General features: G+C 56.2%; 1 protein-coding gene across 1 annotated transcript; it reads right to left on the reverse strand.

Moving 5' to 3' along the window:
* Positions 1–4,105: 4,105 nt before the first annotated feature.
* On the reverse strand, positions 4,106–18,627 carry QPCTL (glutaminyl-peptide cyclotransferase like). Its single transcript, XM_083160406.1, has 7 exons — positions 18,354–18,627; positions 9,588–9,728; positions 9,180–9,467; positions 7,726–7,881; positions 5,235–5,334; positions 5,038–5,154; positions 4,106–4,959 (listed from the first exon to the last, which is right to left on the reverse strand). Exons 1-7 carry the CDS (start codon positions 18,534–18,536, stop codon positions 4,814–4,816), a joined length of 1,131 nt encoding a protein of 376 aa, XP_083016532.1. The 5' UTR covers positions 18,537–18,627; the 3' UTR covers positions 4,106–4,813.
* Between the last annotated feature and the right edge of the window lie 449 nt (positions 18,628–19,076).

Below are 19,076 nucleotides of genomic sequence, written 5' to 3' on the forward strand. Positions count from 1 at the left end.
CTGGTTGGCGATCACTGCTCTGTGGCCTGGGGCACACAGGTTGGCAATCACTGCTCTGTAGCCTGGGGCACACAGGTTGGCGATCAATGCTCTGTGGCACATAGGTTGGCAATCACTGCTCTGTGGCCAGGGGCACACAGGTTGGCAATCACTGCTCTGTGGCACACTGGTTGGAGATCACTGCTCTGTGGCCTGGGGCACACAGGTTGGCGATCACTGCTCTGTGGCATACAGGTTGGCGATCACTGCTCTGTGACCTGGGGCACACAGGTTGGCGATCACTGCTCTGTGACCTGGGGCACACTGATTGGCGATCACTGCTCTGTGACCTGGGGCACACTGGTTGGCGATCACTGCTCTGTGGCCTGGGGCACACTGGTTGGCGATCACTGCTCTGTGGCCTGGGGCACACTGGTTGGCGATCACTGCTCTGTGGCCTGGGGCACACTGGTTGGCGATCACTGCTCTGTGGCCTGGGGCACACTGGTTGGCGATCACTGCTCTGTGGCCTGGGGCACACAGGTTGGCAATCACTGCTCTGTGGCCTGGGGCACACAGGTTGGCAATCACTGCTCTGTGGCCTGGGGCACACAGGTTGGCAATCACTCCTCTGTGGCCTGGGGCACACAGGTTGGCAATCACTCCTCTGTGGCCTGGGGCACACAGGTTGGCGGTCACTGCTCTGTGACCTGGGGCACACAGGTTGGCAATCACTGCTCTGTGGCCTGGGGCACACAGGTTGGCAATCACTGCTCTGTGGCCTTGGGCACACAGGTTGGCGATCACTGCTCCTTGGCCTGGGGCACACAGGTTGGCATTCAATGCTCTGTGGCACTGCTCTGTGGACTGGGGCACACAGGTTGGCGATCACTGCTCTGTGGCCTGGTGCACACAGGTTGGCGATCACTGCTCTGTGGCCTGGGGCACACAGGTTGGCGATCACTGCTCCGTGGCCTGGGGCACACAGGTTGGCGATCACTGCTCCGTGGCCTGGGGCACACAGGTTGGCGATCACTGCTCCATGGCCTGGGGCACACAGGTTGGCAATCACTGCTCTGTGGCACACTGGTTGGAGATCACTGCTCTGTGGCCTGGGGCACACAGGTTGGCGATCACTGCTCTGTGGCATACAGGTTGGCGATCACTGCTCTGTGACCTGGGGCACACAGGTTGGCGATCACTGCTCTGTGACCTGGGGCACACTGGTTGGCGATCACTGCTCTGTGGCCTGGGGCACACTGGTTGGCGATCACTGCTCTGTGGCCTGGGGCACACTGGTTGACGATCACTGCTCTGTGGCCTGGGGCACACTGGTTGGCGATCACTGCTCTGTGGCCTGGGGCACACAGGTTGGCGATCACTGCTCTGTGGCCTGGGGCACACAGGTTGGCGATCACTGCTCTGTGGCCTGGGGCACACAGGTTGGCAATCACTGCTCTGTGGCCTGGGGCACACAGGTTGGCGGTCACTGCTCTGTGACCTGGGGCACACAGGTTGGCGATCACTGCTCTGTGGCCTGGGGCACACAGGTTGGCAATCACTGCTCTGTGGCCTTGGGCACACAGGTTGGCGATCACTGCTCCTTGGCCTGGGGCACACAGGTTAGCATTCAATGCTCTGTGGCACACAGGTTGGCGGTCACTGCTCTGTGGACTGGGGCACACAGGTTGGCGATCACTGCTCTGTGGCCTGGTGCACACAGGTTGGCGATCACTGCTCTGTGGCATACAGGTTGGCGATCACTGCTCTGTGACCTGGGGCACACAGGTTGGCGATCACTGCTCTGTGACCTGGGGCACACTGGTTGGCGATCACTGCTCTGTGGCCTGGGGCACACTGGTTGGCGATCACTGCTCTGTGGCCTGGGGCACACTGGTTGACGATCACTGCTCTGTGGCCTGGGGCACACTGGTTGGCGATCACTGCTCTGTGGCCTGGGGCACACAGGTTGGCGATCACTGCTCTGTGGCCTGGGGCACACAGGTTGGCGATCACTGCTCTGTGGCCTGGGGCACACAGGTTGGCAATCACTGCTCTGTGGCCTTGGGCACACAGGTTGGCGATCACTGCTCTGTGGCCTGGTGCACACAGGTTGGCGATCACTGCTCTGTGGCATACAGGTTGGCGATCACTGCTCTGTGGCCTGGGGCACACTGGTTGGCGATCACTGCTCTGTGGCCAGGGGCACACTGGTTGGCGATCACTGCTCTGTGGCCTGGGGCACACAGGTTGGCGGTCACTGCTCCGTGGCCTGTGGCACGCAGGTTGGTGATCACTGCTCCGTGGCATGGGGCACGCAGGTTGGCGATCACTGCTCTGTGGCCTGGGGCACACAGGTTGGCAATCACTGCTCTGTGGCCTTGGGCACACAGGTTGGCGATCACTGCTCCTTGGCCTGGGGCACACAGGTTAGCATTCAATGCTCTGTGGCACACAGGTTGGCGGTCACTGCTCTGTGGACTGGGGCACACAGGTTGGCGATCACTGCTCTGTGGCCTGGTGCACACAGGTTGGCGATCACTGCTCTGTGGCATACAGGTTGGCGATCACTGCTCTGTGACCTGGGGCACACAGGTTGGCGATCACTGCTCTGTGACCTGGGGCACACTGGTTGGCGATCACTGCTCTGTGGCCTGGGGCACACTGGTTGGCGATCACTGCTCTGTGGCCTGGGGCACACTGGTTGACGATCACTGCTCTGTGGCCTGGGGCACACTGGTTGGCGATCACTGCTCTGTGGCCTGGGGCACACAGGTTGGCGATCACTGCTCTGTGGCCTGGGGCACACAGGTTGGCGATCACTGCTCTGTGGCCTGGGGCACACAGGTTGGCAATCACTGCTCTGTGGCCTTGGGCACACAGGTTGGCGATCACTGCTCTGTGGCCTGGTGCACACAGGTTGGCGATCACTGCTCTGTGGCATACAGGTTGGCGATCACTGCTCTGTGGCCTGGGGCACACTGGTTGGCGATCACTGCTCTGTGGCCAGGGGCACACTGGTTGGCGATCACTGCTCTGTGGCCTGGGGCACACAGGTTGGCGGTCACTGCTCCGTGGCCTGTGGCACGCAGGTTGGTGATCACTGCTCCGTGGCATGGGGCACGCAGGTTGGTGATCACTGCTCTGTGACCTGGGGCACACAGGTTGGCGATCACTGCTCTGTGCCCTGGGGCACACAGGTTGGCGATCACTGCTCTGTCCCCCACACACACTGTAACTCTCTCTGCATGTTACATCTGCCCCACCTGCAGTGCACATGGTTTTGTCCATTAGAGAATTTGCTTCTGCGAGTGAACCAGAACTCACAGGACGTTCTAGAAGACACAGGAATAAAGCATAGGGGGGGGGGGGGGGGGGGGGGCACGGCTGCCTCTAGAGTACGTTACAGAAGTGCATCAGCTGCTGTACCCCCCCCTGTAATGCACCTCGGTACCACCATACAGTGCACCCTTAGTCCAGCATTGACCCCAGAATACAATGATGTTATAGTTACTCAGCACCAGGACACGTGGGGCTAAACATACCACAGTGCGGACATCGCGGAGCGGGGAGACCCATATGAGCAGGAGGCCATCACTGATCTCCTAAGGGAAATGTATTTTCTGATGATATTATGGTCAATGTTATTTCATTCACCACAACGCTACAAAGGCCGACAGCGCAGCACTTTACCCTGTATAGAAAGGCTCAGGGCCCTTCTTACAGGTAGAATCAGCCCCCACAACAGAGTTTCCCAAACTTGACCCTCAGGCACCATAACCGTCCAGCATTTAAGGATATCCATGCTTGTGCACAGGTGACTTCATTAGTATCTCAGTCAGTTTAATTAAACCATTTATGATGGACTGCGAAGGTGCCCATGAGGTCTGAGATCTATATTAGTAATCAGTAAGGAAAGTGCAGAAGGGAAAAATACAGGGCGTGGTGCCACGTGACCCCCGGTATGATGTGACCCCCAGTATGATGTGACCTCCGGTGCCGTGTGACCCCCGGTATGATGTGACCCCCGTTCCATGTCCTGTCTCGCTGGCTGTGATGGATACGCAGATAAGTCGCCATGTAATATACAGTCCCCGTTACCCCCAGGAACACGTAGAACCAGGAATCTCACATTACAGATTTATATAAACATCACCATATGGCCATGAGTACAATGCGGAAGAACGACAAGCGGTGATACATCACATTTACTTGTTCCACAATGGATATAAATCCAGACATAACAGCACCGAGAGCAGCGTCTGGCAGGGACCTTAGAAATGCGCGATGCCAAGATGGCGAGAAGCCAGACGCCGAAGCAACGCCCTCGCAGGACGGAAATACGCGGAGCTCTGAGATCAGAACAGTCCGCCAGACATTGCCGAGGTCTCCTGACCATTGGCATCGCAGCAGCTGCCTTGATGATGAGATGCCCATCACGGGGGGGGGGGGCACATTTCCAGGGTTGTAGAAGTGTGCTCTAAAGTCAAATGGAGCAGTGATGGTTTTATCCTGTTCCCCATACAGCGGTTCCCTTAGCGAATGGGGGGGGACTGCTGCAAGCACCCCCATTTGTTACTGTACATCTGTTATAAAAGTACATGTACATTATACTCTGCAGCCTGTGTGTACGCACAGAAAGCTGCCGATCCCCTGGGAGCGAGCAGCACCCCCTTGAACGCACCCCTTATTTACCAATAGAAACTAGGCCCCTCACCCAATAGGGCAGCTTCTTTAATTCTGCAGCTGACAAAGGAAGAAGGTGCCAGTTAGCAGCATCTGGGCTCAGAGGCCTCGCCAGGTCACAGCTCATGCCAGCAGTAATATCCGCCAGTCACAGGGAGAGGGTTTCGCTCAGAAAGGCAACAAATATCCGGCACAGGTTGGTGACCGTCGGTCTGTGAAGGTTCTCCTCCGTATCATCGTGAGTGTGCCAGACGGCAGGGAACGGGGTGGTGATGACATGAAGCACAGGGACACCTGCAGTGTAAGGAAGGAACCACAATCAGCGAAGGAAACCAGTCCGGCTGGCAGAGTACGGGGTGGGCATGTACCAACCTCGCTGCAGGAACGGGAGGTGATCGTCCGCCACAGGGCCGTAATACACGTCAGACCTGAAGTAGGGGCGGTCCGCAGGGTGGGCATCCAGGAGACCCAGACTATGAAGACGTTTCTCTACACATAAACAAGGAGAAGAGAAAGGTGACTACAACGAAACAGAAGATGCTGATTGGCTGCATTGTCCTCAGTCTCACCCAGAGAGAGGAGCCTCATGAAGTGCGGCCGAGTGTCCGGGAAGTGGTTCAGGATTACAGGCTCTGGAGCTCCCAGCAAATCCAAAAGGACAAAGAGTTCCTGGAAAACAAGAGATGGGTCAGGCGAACAACAGAGAGATCCCGGGGGACAGGCAATGGGTCAGGCGGCCAACAGAGAGAACCCGGGGGACAGACAATAGGTCAGGCGTACAACAGAGAGATCCCGGGGAACAAGCAATGGGTCAGGCGTACAACAGAGAGATCCCGGGGGACAGACACTAGGTCAGGCGTACAACAGAGAGAACCCGGGGGACAGGCAATGGGTCAGGCGTACAACAGAGAGATCCCGGGGAACAAGCAATGGGTCAGGCGTACAACAGAGAGAACCCGGGGGACAGACAATAGGTCAGAAGGATAACAGAGAGAACCCGGGGGACAGACAATAGGTCAGGCGTACAACAGAGAGATCCCGGGGGACAAGCAATGGGTCAGGCGAACAACAGAGAGATCCCGGGGGACAGACAATGGGTCAGGCGAACAACAGAGAGAACCCGGGGGACAGACAATAGGTCAGGCGTACAACAGAGAGATCCCCGGGGGACAGGCAATGGGTCAGGCGTACAACAGAGAGAACCCGGGGGACAGACAATGGGTCAGGCGTACAACAGAGAGATCCCCGGGGGACAGGCAATGGGTCAGGCGTACAACAGAGAGAACCCGGGGGACAGACACTAGGTCAGGCGTACAACAGAGAGAACCCGGGGGACAGGCAATGGGTCAGGCGTACAACAGAGAGAACCCGGGGGACAGACAATAGGTCAGACGTACAACAGAGAGATCCCGGGGGACAGACACTAGGTCAGGCGAACAACAGAGAGATCCCGGGGGACAAGCAATGGGTCAGGCGTACAACAGAGAGAACCCGGGGGACAGACAATGGGTCAGGCGAACAACAGAGAGAACCCGGGGGACAGACAATAGGTCAGGCGTACAACAGAGAGATCCCCGGGGGACAGGCAATGGGTCAGGCGTACAACAGAGAGAACCCGGGGGACAGACAATGGGTCAGGCGTACAACAGAGAGATCCCGGGGGACAGACAATAGGTCAGACGTACAACAGAGAGATCCCGGGGGACAGGCAATGGGTCAGACGTACAACAGAGAGATCCCGGGGGACAGGCAATGGGTCAGACGTACAACATAGAGATCCCGGGGGACAGGCAATGGGTCAGACGTACAACAGAGAGATCCCGGGGGACAGGCAATGGGTCAGGCGTACAACAGAGAGATCCCGGGGGACAAGAGATGGGTCAGACGTACAACAGAGAGATCCCGGGGGACAGGCAATGGGTCAGGCAAACAACAGAGAGATCCCGGGGGACAGACACTAGGTCAGGCGAACAACAGAGAGATCCCGGGGGACAAGCAATGGGTCAGGCGAACAACAGAGAGATCCCGGGGGACAAGCAATGGGTCAGGCGTACAACAGAGAGATCCCGGGGGACAGACAATAGGTCAGACGTACAACAGAGAGATCCCGGGGGACAGGCAATGGGTCAGACGTACAACAGAGAGATCCCGGGGGACAGGCAATGGGTCAGACGTACAACATAGAGATCCCGGGGGACAGGCAATGGGTCAGGCGAACAACAGAGAGATCCCGAGGGACAAGAGATGGGTCAGACGTACAACAGAGAGATCCCGGGGGACAGGCAATGGGTCAGGCGTACAACAGAGAGATCCCGGGGGACAGACAATAGGTCAGACGTACAACAGAGAGATCCCGGGGGACAGGCAATGGGTCAGACGTACAACAGAGAGATCCCGGGGGACAGGCAATGGGTCAGACGTACAACATAGAGATCCCGGGGGACAGGCAATGGGTCAGGCGAACAACAGAGAGATCCCGAGGGACAAGAGATGGGTCAGACGTACAACAGAGAGATCCCGGGGGACAGGCAATGGGTCAGGCAAACAACAGAGAGATCCTGGGGGACAAGAGATGGGTCAGACGTACAACAGAGAGATCCCGGGGGACAGGCAATGGGTCAGGCGTACAACAGAGAGATCCCGGGGGACAAGAGATGGGTCAGACGTACAACAGAGAGATCCCGGGGGACAAGAGATGGGTCAGACGTACAACAGAGAGATCCCGGGGGACAGGCAATGGGTCAGGCAAACAACAGAGAGATCCTGGGGGACAAGAGATGGGTCAGACGTACAACAGAGAGATCCCGGGGGACAAGAGATGGGTCAGACGTACAACAGAGAGATCCCGAGGGACAGGCAATGGGTCAGGCGAACAACAGAGAGATCCCGGGGGACAGGCAATGGGTCAGGCGTACAACAGAGAGATCCCGGGGGACAGGCAATGGGTCAGACGTACAACATAGAGATCCCGGGGGACAAGAGATGGGTCAGGCGTACAACAGAGAGATCCGGGGGGAGAAGAGGGTTTGTCACACAGAATCCCACGTCACCATTACTTACTATAGCACTCAGCTGGTTCCCAGCTCCTCCCGGCATCGGTTCAGTCTCCAGGCGCTGCGCCAAGTGTCGTGCTCCATACAAAGAATCAGTGTCCGTCCAATCAAGTAAAGCTTCCTCGCCATCCAGAAAGTAGAGCTGCAGCGTGAGGGGAGCGGCCTAGGACAGAGGGATGGGTAAGACATTAAGGGGGTAATTCTGGTACACACGCAAAGGCACAATCACTCTCTAATGGATAAAACCATGCTGCACTGCAGGTGGGGAAAATGTAACAGGTGCAGAGAGAATTAGATTTGGGTGAGTTATTTTGTTTCTGTGCAGGGTAAATACTGGCTGCTTTATTTTTACACTGCAATATAGATCTCAGGTTGAAGTAACTCCCCACCCAAATCTAACTCTCTCTGTACCTGTTACATCTGCCCCACCTGCAGTGCACATGGTTTTGCTCATTAGAGTCAGATTGCCTTTGCGAGTGAACCAGAATAACCCACTAAGTCTTTGTAGAATATATACGCAGGATATAACGGTGTATGTGGGGTCTGCGATGCTGTCAGTGATTTGAGGATCACAGGTGTATGTAGCCGGCAATGTCCCCGTTACACCGTTCTATCCCGATCATACGCGCACAGTAACGGGGACATCGACGGCTGCATACACCTGTGACCCCCAAATCACTGACGGCACCGCAGACCCCACATACACCATTATATCCCGATCATACGCGCACAGTTTGTGGGGTCTGCAGTGCCGTCAGTGATTTGGGGGTCACAGGTGTATGCAGCCGGCGATGTCACCGTTACAGTGCGAGTATGATCGGGATATAACGGTGTATGTGGGGTCTGCGGTGCCGTCAGTGATGTGAGGATCACAGGTGTATGCAGCTGGCGATGTACCCGTTACTGTGCGCGTATGATCGGGATATAACGGTGTATGTGGGGTCTGCGGTGCCATCAGTGATTTGGGGGTCACAGGTGTATGCAGCCGGCGATGTCCCCGTTACGGTGCGCGTATGATCGGGATGTAACGGTGTATGTGGGGTCTGTGGTGCCGTCAGTGATTTGGGGGTCACAGGTGTATGCAGCCGGCGATGTCCCCGTTACTGTGCGCGTATGATCGGGATATAACGGTGTATGTGGGGTCTGCGGTGCAGTCAGTGATGTGAGGATCACAGGTGTATGCAGCCGGCGATGTCCCCGTTACTGTGCGCGTATGATCGGGATGTAACGGTGTATGTGGGGTCTGCGGTGCCGTCAGTGATTTGGGGGTCACAGGTGTATGCAGCCGGCGATGTCCCCATTACTGTGCGCGTATGATCGGGATGTAACGGTGTATGTGGGGTCTGCGGTGCCGTCAGTGATGTGGGGGTCACAGGTGTATGCAGCCGGCAATCCCCTTGTTACATGACCACTTCTGGTCCCACCTCTTGCAGAACACGGAAACGTCAGACATGGCCTCACCTTGTCCTTCAGCTGACGAAGCCGAGCATCTAGCACAGTTACCGCCTCTAGGATCAGTGCACAGGGCACTGCTGAGTCCGTTGCCCCAACAAAGAGTCGCCCCCTCCTGTCTGGGAGAAACCACTTGGAGTCCAGGTGACAGGCGAACACCAATCGGTGCTGGGCATCGGGATCCAGTGTGGCTATAACTGTTCCAAAGGACAAGGTTCCCCGAGGGGTAACTGCATCGAACAGGTCTAGATCCACATTCCACCCTGCAGACAGAGACCGGAGGTGTCCAGTAATGAGCTGGTCATGGAGAGAGGTAAAACGCGTCAGTGCAGGGACATCACTATGTACCGGAGCTCATTATCTAGTCCCCGTAGGGCCGGGACTACTTTCCTGGGACTCCCCACATAATGGTCTCACCTCTCTCACCAGCCGGTTCCCAGCACTCCCAGGAGTCCTCTCAATGAGCATAGGTCCAATGAATGACGACCACAGACGTTCCACGCGGACCTCTGACACCAGCTCGCGGAGCCGACCGGCGGAGAGGGACTTGGGACGTATCTGTAACGTAATAAGATAGAGGTCATATACTACCCGTCTGTATCCGCCACCTGCTGGGAGTCTGTGGCTCTCGCGTCCCATGCGGAATAAGGCTGTATGGAGAAGGGGCAATGTGTGATTATCACTGGGGGGACACGTGGTCAGTAGGTGACACCCCCCCCAGCTGAAGCTTCCGCTAGGTTATCAGGGAAACACAGGACGGCACGGAGAAGCTCCCAGATTACAGGAGGGGTCAGCCAGCTGCGGGATAAGAGAATGTCTTAGCAATAGCCAGATCCAGACCAGCATCCTTAGTAACTGGTGAGGGTATTGGCAACCTCCCACACCCAACATGGCTGCCTCCCCCCGGTACGCTGGCGGAAAGAATGGATAATACACCTATGTCTAGGATGCTGCAACCGCCACTTCTGCGTCATCTCTTCTGGGAGTGACCTAGTCCTCCCAGGGTAACCCTACATGGTGCACCAAGATGGCTGCCCCAGCTGGTCCCTTTCATTGGCGAGACATATTCCTCCCAGGGTAAGCCTACATGGTGCGCCAAGATGGCTACCCCAGCTGGTCCCTTTCATTGGCTAGACCAAGTCCTCCCAGGGTAACCCTACATGGTGCACCAAGACGGCTGCCCCAGCTGGTCCCTTTCATTGGCGTGACCTAGTCCTCCCAGGGTAACCCTACATGGTGCACCAAGATGGCTGCCCCAGCTGGTCCCTTTCATTGGCGAGACATATTCCTCCCAGGGTAAGCCTACATGGTGCGCCAAGATGGCTACCCCAGCTGGTCCCTTTCATTGGCGAGACCAAGTCCTCCCAGGGTAACCCTACATGGTGCACCAAGACGGCTGCCCCAGCTGGTCCCTTTCATTGGCGTGACCTAGTCCTCCCAGGGTAACCCTACATGGTGCACCAAGATGGCTGCCCCAGCTGGTCCCTTTTATTGGCGAGACCTAGTCCTTCCAGGGTAACCCTACATGGTGCGCCAAGATGGCTACCCCAGCTGGTCCCTTTCATTGGCGAGACCTAGTCCTCCCAGGGTAACCCTACATGGTGCACCAAGATGGCTGCCCCAGCTGGTCCCTTTTATTGGCGAGACCTAGTCCTCCCAGGGTAACCCTACATGGTGCACCAAGATGGCTGCCCCAGCTGGTCCCTTTCATTGGCGAAATCTATTCCTCCCAGGGTAACCCTACATGGTGCACCAAGATGGCTGCCCCAGCTAGTCCCTTTCATTGGAGTGACATATTCCTCCCAGGGTAACCCTACATGGTGCACCAAGATGGCTGCCCCAGCTGGTCCCTTTTATTGGCGAGACCTAGTCCTCCCAGGGTAACCCTACATGGTGCACCAAGATGGCTGTCCCAGCTGGTCCCTTTTATTGGCGTGTACCTAGTCCTCCCAGGGTAACCCTACATGGTGTGCCAAGATGGCTGCCCCAGCTGGTGCCTTTCATTGCCGTGACCTAGTCCTTCCAGGGTAACCCTACATGGTGCACCAAGATGGCAGCCCCAGCTGGTCCCTTTCATTGGCGAGACCTAGTCCTCCCGGGGTAACCCTACATAGTGCGCCAAGATGGCTGTCCCAGCTGGTCCCTTTCATTGGCGAGACCTAGTCCGCCCAGGGTAACCCTACATGGTGCACCAAGATGGCTGCCCCAGCTGGTCCCTTTCATTGGCGAGACCTAGTCCTCCCAGGGTAACCCTTCATGGTGCGCCAAGATGGCTGTCCCAGCTGGTCCCTTTCATTGGCGAGACCTAGTCCTCCCGGGGTAACCCTACATGGTGCGCCAAGATGGCTGTCCCAGCTGGTCCCTTTCATTGGCGAGACCTAGTCCTCCCAGGGTAACCCTACATGGTGCACCAAGATGGCTGCCCCAGCTGGTCCCTTTCATTGGCGTGAGCTAGTCCTTCCAGAGTAACCCTACATGGTGCGCCAAGATGGCTGCCCCAGCTGGTCCCTTTCATTGGCGAGACCTATTCCTCCTAGGGTAATCCTAGGGGCTACCCCAGCTGGTCCCTTTCATTGGCGAGACCTATTCCTCCCAGGGTAAGCCTACATGGTGCGCCAAGATGGCTGCCCCAGCTGGTCCCTTTCATTGGCGAGACCTAGTCCTCCCAGGGTAACCCTACATGGTGCACCAAGATGGCTGCCCCAGCTGGTCCCTTTCATTGGCGTGACCTAGTCCTCCCAGGGTAACCCTACATGGTGCACCAAGATGGCTCCCCAGCTGGTCCCTTTCATTGGCGAGACCTAGTCCTCCCAGGGTAACCCTACATGGTGCGCCAAGATGGCTGTCCCAGCTGGTCCCAGGAGCAGAGCATTGTGTCCTCCTGGAGAGGGGCATGCTGGGAGGTATGGATAATGTATGATTGCCAGCACCTGTGTGGAGCTAGGTAACTGATAAGAAAGGTGTCACCACAGGTGCTGGCAATCATACATTACCAGGGAAGCCCAGGAACAGAGCATTGTGTCCTCCTGGAGAGGGGCATGCTGGGAGGTATGGATAATGTAGGATTGCCAGCACCTGTGGGGAGCTGGGTAACTGATAAGAAAGGTGTCACCACAGGTGCTGGCAATCATACATTACCAGGGAAGCCCAGGAACAGAGCATTGTGTCCTCCTGGAGAGGGGCATGCTGGGAGGTATGGATAATGTAGGATTGCCAGCACCTGTGGGGAGCGGGGTAACTGATAAGAAAGGTGTCACCACAGGTGTTGGCAATCATACATTACCAGGGAAGCCCAGGAACAGAGCATTGTGCCCTCCTGGAGAGGGGCATGCTGGGATGGAATGGATAATGTATGATTGCCAGCACCTGTGGGGAGCTAGGTAACTGATAAGAAAGGTGTCACCACAGGTGCTGGCAATCATACATTACCAGGGAAGCCCAGGAACAGAGCATTGTGTCCTCCTGGAGAGGGGCATGCTGGGAGGTATGGATAATGTATGATTGCCAGCACCTGTGGGGAGCTAGGTAACTGATAAGAAAGGTGTCACCACAGGTGCTGGCAATCATACATTACCAGGGAAGCCCAGGAACAGAGCACTGTGTCCTCCTGGAGAGGGGCATGCTGGGAGGTATGGATAATGTATGATTGCCAGCACCTGTGGAGAGCTAGGTAACTGATAAGAAAGGTGTCACCACAGGTGCTGGCAATCCTACATTACCAGGGAAGCCCAGGAACAGAGCATTGTGTCCTCCTGGAGAGGGGCATGCTGGGAGGTATGGATAATGTAGGATTGCCAGCACCTGTGGGGAGCTAGGTAACTGATAAGAAAGGTGTCACCACAGGTGCTGGAAATCATACATTACCAGGGAAGCCCAGGAACAGAGTATTGTGTCCTCCTGGAGAGGGGCATGCTGGGAGGTATGGATAATGTAGGATTGCCAGCACCTGTGGGAAGCTAGGTAACTGATAAGAAAGGTGTCACCACAGGTGCTGGCAATCATACATTACCTGAAAGCCCAGGAGCAGAGCATGGTGTCCTCCTGGAGAGGAGCCTGCTGGGAGGTATGGATAATGTAGGATTGCCAGCACCTGTGGGGAGCTAGGTAACTGATAAGAAAGGTGTCACCACATTTGCTGGAAATCCTACATTACCAGGGAAGCCCAGGACCAGAGCATTGTGTCCTCCTGGAGAGGGGCATGCTGGGAGGTATGGATAATGTAGGATTGCCAGCACCTGTGGGGAGCGGGGTAACTGATAAGAAAGGTGTCACCACAGGTGCTGACAATCCTACATTACCAGGGAAGCCCAGGAACAGAGCATTGTGTCCTCCTGGAGAGGGGCATGCTGGGAGGTATGGATAATGTAGGATTGCCAGCACCTGTGGGGAGCTAGGTAACTGATAAGAAAGGTGTCACCACAGGTGCTGGCAATCATACATTACCAGGGAAGTACAGGAACAGAGCATTGTGTCCTCCTGGAGAGGGGCATGCTGGGAGGTATGGATAATGTATGATTGCCAGCACCTGTGGGGAGCCAGGTAACTGATAAGAAAGGTGTCACCACAGGTGCTGGCAATCCTACATTACCAGGGTAGCCCAGGAACAGAGCATTGTGTCCTCCTGGAGAGGGGCATGCTGGGAGGTATGTATAATGTAGGATTGCCAGCACCTGTGGGGAGCTAGGTAACTGATAAGAATGGTGTCATCACAGGTGCTGGCAATCATACATTACCAGGGTAGCCCAGGAACAGAGCATTGTGTCCTCCTGGAGAGGGGCATGCTGGGAGGTATGGATAATGTAGGATTGCCAGCACATGTGGGGAGCTAGGTAACTGATAAGAAAGGTGTCACCACAGGTGCTGGCAATCCTACATTACCAGGGAAGCCCAGGAACAGAGCACTGTGTACTCCTGGAGAGGGGCATGCTGGGAGGTATGGATAATGTATGATTGCCAGCACCTGTGGGGAGCTGGGTAACTGATAAGAAAGGTGTCACTACAGGTGTTGGCAATCCTACATTACCAGGGAAGCCCAGGAACAGAGCATTGTGTCCTCCTGGAGAGGGGCATGCTGGGAGGTATGGATAATGTATGATTGCCAGCACCTGTGGGGAGCTAGGTAACTGATAAGAAAGGTGTCACCACAGGTGCTGGAAATCATACATTACCAGGGAAGCCCAGGAACAGAGCATTGTGTCCTCCTGGAGAGGGGCATGCTGGGAGGTATGGATAATGTATGATTGCCAGCACCTATGGGGAGCTAGGTAATTGATAAGAAAGGTGTCACCACAGGTGCTGGCAATCCTACATTACCAGGGAAGCCCAGGAACAGAGCATTGTGTCCTCCTGGAGAGGGGCATGCTGGGAGGTATGGATAATGTAGGATTGCCAGCACCTGTGGGGAGCTAGGTAACTGATAAGAAAGGTGTCACCACAGGTGCTGGAAATCATACATTACCAGGGAAGCCCAGGAACAGAGCATTGTGTCCTCCTGGAGAGGGGCATGCTGGGAGGTATGGATAATGTATGGAGCATGTTCTCCCTGAAGGAGAGGGTCAGGTAGGTAACCCTGAATAAAACATCGCCATGACAGTAGGCTGCACCTCCACTATTGCTGTTGGAATTTCTTGTGATGGCACTAAGCCCAGTTTATCCCGTTTTCGGAGTGCCAGACCCCATCTACACACGTATAAAATTAGCCACAACCTTAAAAATTGTCCTTAACAAACGAAAAAAATCTGGAGTCACAGCATTCTGGTTCTTCAAAACCTGGATTTGGGACCTTATTCTGATTGAGTCGCAAGGTTGCGAGTCCATCAGATGCTGCCCGCTACCCCCCCTGCACGGCTGCGAATGGAAGATTTACATAATCATCCATTCACAGGTGGGGAGAAGTCAATCGATGGTCACCTACCATCGAATGATTTCTCCAGCGCTCGCAGTTCAGAGACAACTATATAGTGACTGTGCGAGGACAGGACGGGCAGCTGGCACCCGGTGATATCAGCTGCCCGTCCCCGATCCGGTGATATCAGCTGCCCGTCCCCGATCCGGTGATATCAGCTGCCCGTCCCCGATCCGGTGATATCAGCTGCCCGTCCCCGATCCGGTGATATCAGCTGCCCGTCCCCCATCCGGTGATATCAGCTGCCCGTCCCCGATCCGGTGATATCAGCTGCCCGTCCCCGATCCGGTGATATCAGCTGCCCGTCCCCGATCCGGTGATATCAGCTGCCCGTCCCCGATCCGGTGATATCAGCTGCCCGTCCCCGATCCGGTGATATCAGCTGCCCGTCCCCCACATGTCCGTCACGGCCTCATTAGCCTGAGAACACCCAGCGTTCTCATGGGAATGCGCATGAAGCGCTGGGCGTTCCCATATGCTAATGGGGTTGGCCGGGGCACCCCGCCCGCTATGTTGGGTGCACGCTCCTTGCATCTACATATACACAGAATTGCGCATGCGCAGATGCTCAACATCGGTCCTCCATGCAAACACACAGAGGACCGAATGGATCTGATATAAGGACCTTGGTCACATTAGTTGCCAAGGGAGATGACGAGATACGTAGCATGCAGCACCAGGGAAGGTAACAGTGGGGAATGACATGAATGGCTAAATGTCAGGACACACTATAAAAGCCTTGAGGATGGAGTAATGGAGTAATGGTGGGGTACATGTAGGGTGAGGGGCCCTACTGATGGGGAATGGAGTAATGGTGGGGGACATGTAGGGTGAGGGGCCGTACTGATTGGGAATGGGGGTAATGATGGGGGACATGTAGGGTGAGGGGCCGTACTGATAGGGAATGGGGGTAATGATGGGGGACGTAGGGTGAGGGGCCGTACTGATGGGGAATGGGGGTAATGATGGGGGACATGTAGGGTGAGAGGCCGTACTGATGGGGAATGGAGTAATGGTGGGGTACATGTAGGGTGAGAGGCCGTACTGATGGGGAATGGGGGGGAATGATAGGGTACATGTAGGGTGAGGGGCCGTACTGATGGGGGGAATGATGGGGGACATGTAGGGTGAGGGGCCGTACTAATGGGGGTAATGATGAAGGACATGTAGGGTGAGGGGCCATACTGATGGGGAATGGGGGTAATAATGGAGGACATGTAGGGTGAGGGGCCGTACTGATGGGGAATGGAGTAATGGTGAGGTACATGTAGTGTGAGGGGCCGTACTGATGGGGAATGGGGGTAATGATGGGGGACATGTAGGGTGAGGGGCCGTACTGATGGGGAATGGGGGTAATGATGGGGACATGTAGGGTGAGGGGCCGTACTAATGGGGGTAATGATGAAGGACATGTAGGGTGAGGGGCCATACTGATGGGGAATGGGGGTAATAATGGAAGACATGTAGGGTGAGGGGCCGTACTGATGGGGAATGGAGTAATGGTGAGGTACATGTAGGGTGAGAGGCCGTACTGATGGGGAATGATAGGGTACATGTAGGGTGAGGGGCCGTACTGATGGGGGGAATGATGGGGGACATGTAGGGTGAGGGGCCGTACTAATGGGGGTAATGATGAAGGACATGTAGGGTGAGGGGCCATACTGATGGGGAATGGGGGTAATGATGGGGACATGTAGGGTGAGGGGCCGTACCGATGGGGAATGGGGGTAATGATGGGGAACATGTAGGGTGATTGGCCGTTCTGATGGTGGGAATGATGGGGGACATGTAGGGTGAGGGGCCGTACTGATGGGGGATGGGGGGAATGATGGGGGACATGTAGGGTGAGGGGCCGTACCGATGGGGAATGGGGGGAATGATGGGAACATGTAGGGTGATTGGCCGTTCTGATGGTGGGAATGATGGGGGACATGTAGGGTGATTGGCCGTACTGATGGTGGGAATGATGGGGGACATGTAGGGTGAGGGGCCGTACTGATGGGGGAAATGATGGGGGACATGTAGGGTGAGGGGCCGTACTGATGGGGGAAATGATGGGGGACATGTAGGGTGAGGGGCCGTACTGATGGGGGGAATAATGGGGGACATGTAGGGTGAGGGGCCGTACTGATGGGGGGAATAATGGGGGACATGTAGGGTGAGGGGCCGTACTGATGGGGGGAATGATGGGGGACATGTAGGGTGAGGGGCCGTACTGATGGGGGGAATGATGGGGGACATGTAGGGTGAGGGGCCGTACTGATGGGGGATGGGGGTAATGATAGGGTACATGTAGGGTGAGGGGCCGTACTGATGGGGGGAATGATGGGGGACATGTAGGGTGAGGGGCCGTACTGATGGGGGACATGTAGGGTGAGGGGCCGTACTGATGGGGGATGGGGGTAATGATAGGGTACATGTAGGGTGAGAGGCCGTACTGATGGGGAATGATAGGGTACATGTAGGGTGAGGGGCCGTACTGATGGGGGGAATGATGGGGGACATGTAGGGTGAGGGGCCGTACTAATAGGGGTAATGATGAAGGACATGTAGGGTGAGGGGCCATACTGATGGGGAATGGGGGTAATGATGGGGACATGTAGGGTGAGGGGCCGTACCGATGGGGAATGGGGGTAATGATGGGGAACATGTAGGGTGATTGGCCGTTCTGATGGTGGGAATGATGGGGGACATGTAGGGTGAGGGGCCGTACTGATGGGGGATGGGGGGAATGATGGGGGACATGTAGGGTGAGGGGCCGTACCGATGGGGAATGGGGGGAATGATGGGAACATGTAGGGTGATTGGCCGTTCTGATGGTGGGAATGATGGGGGACATGTAGGGTGATTGGCCGTACTGATGGTGGGAATGATGGGGGACATGTAGGGTGAGGGGCCGTACTGATGGGGGATGGGGGGAATGATGGGGGACATGTAGGGTGAGGGGCCGTACTGATGGGGGGAATAATGGGGGACATGTAGGGTGAGGGGCCGTACTGATGGGGGGAATGATGGGGGACATGTAGGGTGAGGGGCCGTACTGATGGGGGGAATGATGGGGGACATGTAGGGTGAGGGGCCGTACTGATGGGGGGAATGATGGGGGACATGTAGGGTGAGGGGCCGTACTGATGGGGCATAGGGCAGCACAGGGTGTATAGTGTGTAGGGCATTTCCCAGTGCTGGGGGCATGGGGCAGCACAGGTGTATAGTGTGTAGGGCGGCACAGCACAGACCCCCCCCCCCCCCCCCCCCCCCCCCCCCCAGCACTCTCTCACCTGCTGGTCCTGGACTTCTCTCCTGCTCTCACTCCCATCAGGTGTCAGGCTCTCCCATACCAATAGCCCCGCCCCTAGCAGGACCCCCGCTCCCAAAACAAGGAGGGACCACTGTCTAGGGGCCCGGCTGCTGGGGGGCCCCTCACTATACCGGGGACTGCGAGCCGCTCGGCGGGGACACATTGTACAAGAGGACCGATCACCACTACAAGTACAAAGACTCCAGCCAATCAGAGGAGAGTCGCTGACTTCACAACCAATGAAACGATAGGGACGCGCAGTGTGGTAGCTCTGCAGCAATCAGCGTGCGAGGGCGTGGTTCCGGCGACTGGGCGGGAAAGCTATTATAAACCTCATCAACGGTGTCCAATCAGAGCGAGGAGGCGTGACCAACACTGACAGCTCATCGTAATCCCCGGACCTCACATATATATTCGTCATGGCTCCCTGCCAGGCATTGCCATGCGACGGCGGCCATCTTGCTTAAGGGAAAGCCAACATCTGTGCCTGTCACATACGTCAGGTGGTGTGTGTGTATATATTGTGTAGTGTGACTCACTATAAATGCAGAGATACACAAACACGGTGCAATCACACACCACACACACACACCACACACACACTGATGGTGCGGCGGTCACACACCACACACACACTGATGGTGCGGGGCGGTCACACACACCACACACACTGATGGTGCGGGGCAGTCACACACCACACACA

The sequence above is a fragment of the Crinia signifera genome, chromosome 9, assembly GCF_055691185.1.
Source record: "Crinia signifera chromosome 9, ASM5569118v1, whole genome shotgun sequence".
Taxonomy (NCBI): Eukaryota; Metazoa; Chordata; class Amphibia; order Anura; family Myobatrachidae; genus Crinia; species Crinia signifera.

Excerpts from the sequence above, each read along its gene's own strand:
- QPCTL (XM_083160406.1), bottom strand. The coding sequence starts at position 18,536 with ATGTGTCCCCGCCGAGCGGCTCGCAGTCCCCGGTATAGTGAGGGGCCC. Across the intron at positions 9,468-9,587 it reads GGAACCGGCTGGTGAGAGAG|CTCATTACTGGACACCTCCG; the intron begins GTGAGACCATTA and ends CTCCATGACCAG. Across the intron at positions 5,335-7,725 it reads GGAACCAGCTGAGTGCTATA|GAACTCTTTGTCCTTTTGGA; the intron begins GTAAGTAATGGT and ends CTTGTTTTCCAG.